This window comes from Salvelinus namaycush, chromosome 18 (genome assembly GCF_016432855.1).
Source record: "Salvelinus namaycush isolate Seneca chromosome 18, SaNama_1.0, whole genome shotgun sequence".
Classification (NCBI taxonomy): Eukaryota; Metazoa; Chordata; class Actinopteri; order Salmoniformes; family Salmonidae; genus Salvelinus; species Salvelinus namaycush.
The window spans coordinates 30,594,677-30,599,852 of NC_052324.1; the positions used below are offsets into that span (position 1 = coordinate 30,594,677).

The 5,176-nt window shown below is 45.2% G+C and overlaps 1 protein-coding gene across 1 annotated transcript; it reads right to left on the minus strand.

Annotated features, from left to right (window-relative positions):
• Positions 1–372: 372 nt before the first annotated feature.
• On the minus strand, positions 373–3,899 carry LOC120063348 (zinc finger protein 703-like). Its single transcript, XM_039013682.1, has 2 exons — positions 3,212–3,899; positions 373–2,378 (listed from the first exon to the last, which is right to left on the minus strand). Exons 1-2 carry the CDS (start codon positions 3,461–3,463, stop codon positions 891–893), a joined length of 1,740 nt encoding a protein of 579 aa, XP_038869610.1. The 5' UTR covers positions 3,464–3,899; the 3' UTR covers positions 373–890.
• Positions 3,900–5,176: the final 1,277 nt, after the last annotated feature.

The following is a 5,176-nucleotide window of genomic DNA, read 5'->3' on the forward strand; positions in this document are numbered from 1 at the left end:
AAGCATTTCAATAAAACAACTTTAAATGCAATCAAGTAAATTTTTTCAAACAAAATAAGACCTTTCCCTGTCAGATGGGTAGCACTGCCATCGTTGTGTTTTTATTTTGTTTGAATTAATCTCATCCTCTTTCAATTACAGTCAGCAACCCCAACGGGCTGACTCGAAAACACTTAAAAATTGTTTGCATCTTTGCTTATGTACAACTACTAAATAAATGGCAATTTATCAAGAAGACTTTAAAATCGTGACATTACATTTTCCATCAGTCTGAATAGTAGAAGAAAACAAACAGCAGAGATGGAAAGATACAGAAGCAAAGAACAAATTTTGGTTTATTCCTCTATTAAAAAAACACAGTCCATCTTTGCCATGGTGAAAAACTTTATTTAAAGAGTGTATGATAGGCATAATAATAATATATTTAAAATATTTTTTTCCCAATTAGAATACTTATGAACAATTAATTTGGATAGTAAACTTCCCCCAAGTTTGAATGCCAAGCGCTCAAGTGAAAAATAAATACATGTTTTCAGTCCTGGGAGGGAGCGAAAGAAAAAAAATCTAAAATCAAAAACCAATCCGAAATCCCACAATCTCATCCAATCAAATTCAAGCTCCTTTCTGTTCCCAGGCAGGTGTCTGGCCCACACACAAATGTCTCTGGGCCTGTACTGCTGGCCAGCCATCACCACTGGGTCTTGCCATTGAAATGCCATTCAGAATCCTGTGGCTAACAGGTGGTATTCCAGGCAGGCAGGGTAAGGCCCCCTTGTTCTGGCGACTGGCGAGGACCCCTCCGGTCCAGACGGGGCCTGGTCCATCCATCCACTGTGCATATCTGAGGTGTCCAGCTTGTGCCTGTTCTGTTGTCTTTGCGTCCTCAGACGTCACTGGTAGCCCAGGGTGGAGGCTGAGCCTAGTCTCTGGCTATAGATGGCATAGGGGGAGTAGTAGGGCGAGGACGCCTGCAGTGAGTGCATGGGCAGGCCTGGGGCTCCGGGCAGGTGGGCCTTGCTGTAGGGGTGGTAGCGAGCCAGGCTCAGGCCAGGTGACCCCCGCAGGGAGAAGGAGCTGGGCAGGGTGCCGGGGCTGCCGGGCTGGGGAAGGTGGAGGTGGCAGGAGGCGGCTGAGGAAGGGTAGGCAGATAGGGGCTTACTGTCCAGCCCACCAGGTAGAGCCGTGTGAGTACGCAGGTGGGCCAGCAGCTCCTCTGAGGTGGAGAAACGTTTGTCACACGGCCCTCCTACTGACACCCAGTTACAGGCGTGTGGCTGGGGCTCGTTCTGCAGCATGTAGCCGTAGGTGTAGAGCGGGTGGGACAGGGTGGGGGTGGTGGAGGATAGAGAGCTGGGGTGGAGGGAGTGAAGGTGGTGTGATGGGTACATGATTTGGTAACCTGATTTTAGAGAGGAGGGGTCATGGACACATGTATTGCAGTTGCTTCCCCCTAGATGGGGGTGGTTGGGGTAAGTCAGACAGTACGGGTCCCTGCATAGACCCTGCATGAGGGAAGGAGGTGAGGCCCCAGTGAGGGGGCTGGAGCTGGGGTGCTTTCCTGGGATCCCCATCCCTAGACTAGACTTGGTATGATCCATGAACTGAGATGGGTAGCCTGCATAGGCGCCCACTATGGAGCCATGGTAACCCATGGAGGAGGGGGGCATGGGGAAGACTGAATGGCCTGGTTTGAAGGGGGAGACAGGGGCAATGTGTCCGGAGCCTAACCCAGACTGAGAGGACTGTGGGTCAGCCTTGCTCTCCGGCCGCGGGCTGCTAGCGGAGCTGGCATTGCTGGAGTTGGCGATAGCCCGCATGTGACTGGAGTTAGCTAGCTGGGCCCCGTCCAGCTTCTCCTTACTGTGATCAGAATCTTTCTTCCCTGTGCTGCTGTCTGAGCTGGCCTGGTCCGAGCTTACAGGCTTGTTGTCTATGTGCAGGGCCTGAGAGTGTGATGTCTGCTGCTGTGTGGAGGGGGACTGGGTCTGTCTGTGGGACTGGCCCTGGGAGTGCAGGGGAGGGGAGGTAGAGCTGGGAGAGGTGGAGTGTGGGGGGAAGGACGGGCAAGAGCCACTGCTCCCGGATCCACCACTGGGCACCCTGAAGCCAGCTTTGTCTGTAGCACCCTTGGTCACCAACCCATCCTTGCGGCATTCCCCTCCGGTCTTGTTGTAAGGCTTGAAGCTGGACTTATCCTCCAGAGACTGGTGCTGGTCTCCAGACTTGTGGCCAGAGCTGGAGGAGCGTCCGGATGACTCCTTGTCACTGAGGCTGATGGAGGAGAGGGAGCCCAGCTTGGATGAGGAGGGGGGGTCTGGTTTGCCGATCTGTGAGCAGGTCTGAGCCAGCAGGGCCAGAGGACTCTTTTTAGCATCCAGCTGAGGGGGCGACACAAACAGAGACAGGATGAGAGCACAGCCACGTTAAAGTACTCTATAGTCACACTCTATACTGGTCTTACATTGGATGGTAATTCAGTAACTATTCTGTAATTTTTTTCTTCGATTTTGTTCTGAGTGTATAGTATGTCCACTATAAATATATTTTAGCCAGTATCATTTAATAGGCCAAATAAAATGTCCATCCAATAAACAAGGTGCAGTAAAATGCGTTGTAAATGTTAGTAATAATTTAGCCCATGAGTCATATACCTATCCGCAGAGGGAAGGAGACATCAATCTGCCCAAAAGTTTTATTTCCCTGTGTTTGCCCTATGAAAAAATCCTTAACAGAAAGAGAGAAAGCGAGAAAAATGTATGACTGAAATGTTGGCACGGGGTAAATAGCATCTGTTCTATTTGGGAAAAACGAAGGAAACGATTGAACTATTTCTGTTTACATATTTTACAGACAATTACACACAATATATGAGAGTATCAAATCAACACACTGGCCTATTTATGTAACCTCAATAACTCAAGAATAACTCAATAATAGGCTACGAATTTGAAATATTAATTTCATAATCTAGTTTGTTGGGTCATGTTTGTATTATCTACGCGCAAACTTGAAAGGTAAAATAAATATAAACTGTATTGTAATGTAGACGAATTAGTTACAATGTTATGCGTAATTTGATGCGTAGGCTAATACATGAGTAGTCTCGGAAACTACGTGGGATATTTATAAATATTTGTAAATAATTCCAGACATTAACACGGTCGATGATGATCGAAGAATTCGACAGTTCTAGAAAATGTGCTTTGCTTACCTCAATGCTTACTGGCGCGGATGTCAGGGGTTGGAGATACTCTGGGTGTAGCAAGATGCTACTGTGAGTGCTCAACATCTTTAGAATCCGAATAGGCAGCCTTCTAGCCTGGCGTGTTGGATCTGAGGGAGAAGGTACGGAAACCAGCTCTATTTTAGTTCCTCTCGGGAGTGAATTACAACGGTCGTTATCGGTACGCTCAGGGGACGGACTGCGTAAATGCGAGTCAGATCCACGGGGAGAATTGTTCATCTGGATCGGGGCGGCGCAGAGTTCGGGCGATGGCAGGGAACGTGTTGTTGTAAGTAGAAATACATTTATGAAAACAACAAATGATGCACAAATCAATAATCAAGCAGTACTCGGTCTGTTTTAATCCAAATATACCAACAGTAGCACGGGTCTCATGAATCAGTTCAAATTATTGTCTTTATAGAGGAAGAATTCTCTCAAATGTCAACATTCCTTGACCCAATCTTCTGTCCTTTCAAAATACTTTCCTTGGAATGGACAATTACATCCGTCCGTCTTGTAAAAGAGGAATGGAGCAGAAAGATCATCAGTAGTCAGTTATCACCAGAAAAGAATAAACAAGGACTAGTGTAAATAGAATATCCCCGTAGACGATACGGTCAGACTTTTCTGTCGCTGTCCCACTGTCTCTCTGTTCACACAACAGCTAGTACCATGCTCATTTCACATACTAAAGACCTAACTAAGGAGGCGAAATTTTAAGCAAGAAACCGCGGTCCAATCGCGAGTTCACGCATTCGTAATAAGGGGGTCGGCTCTCCTTGTAGAGGCGCGGCCTGCCTGTGCCCACACCTCTACACTCTCCTTGGCAATGTTTTTAAATATGGCATAATATATAGATATGTATTTTTATGATAACTGAAATTTAAGTCACTTTTTATGTCAATAAAAAACGATCTCTACCATAGATAGTTCATAGCCACACAACAAGCTGATGGGTTGCTTTAGATGTAATTTGTTATATGGCCTATACCCATTCCCCTTGTAAATTAGTTCATCCAATTCGAAATAACAGCCCTATGTTCATGTCTGGGTACAATTCTGGAATGTTAATTGCCTTTATTGCATTACTGCTGGCTGAATTGCCAATTAGGTAATTTAACTAATCTAATTATGCAATGAATTGGATGTATTATTTGAAAATTTGCCCTGACGGATGCAATTACAATCTGTCTGAAATAAAGAAACTATGATGTTCTGGCTACTCTGCTCCTCCATTGGTCATAAATCATGTCTGGCATGATAGTTCTAATTTCTGTCCCAAGTAACCACATGATGCCATGTCACCTCCCGTTAAAAGGCCATCTAATACATGTCATCGTCTCCATTTAGGTTAAAAATTTGAATGCCACACTTGTCTAGAGGTGCCTGTCATGACAACCCAATATCAACTGTCTGACAGTAACACAGCAAAAAAATGAACCCATATTCAACCAATATTGTCCAATCAAATACTGATTAATCATGTTATGTGAACTTATGTGACAACCATCAACATCAACAATTTTTTGCCTTGTTCAAACATATAAAAATGACAACTATTCCACCATAAGTCCAGTTTGTAATCTCAGGCCCAGTTGAGATGAGGAACAACTCATCTTGTACCAGCTGTGTGTGTTCTGTCTTCCTAAACAACAGCTGGGAGTATATACCTGTTCTGTTTTAAACAAAACAACACTGTTCATTAAACCAATTACACTGAGAGAACTGTAGTCTAGCTAACATACTCAATGACTCAAGAGAACAATAAATACGGGCCTTTTTCTGTGCTGCTTATGTGCCATAATGGCCCATTACAAGCTTGATAAGCTCTGTCACACTTTCCATGTCCCATTATTAATGGTGCTGTCAGCAGAATAGTCCTTGACTATAACGACGAATGCCATTTATCTTCAGTTAAGAGGAAAGGCAGTGGGATGCTAGCTGGCTGGC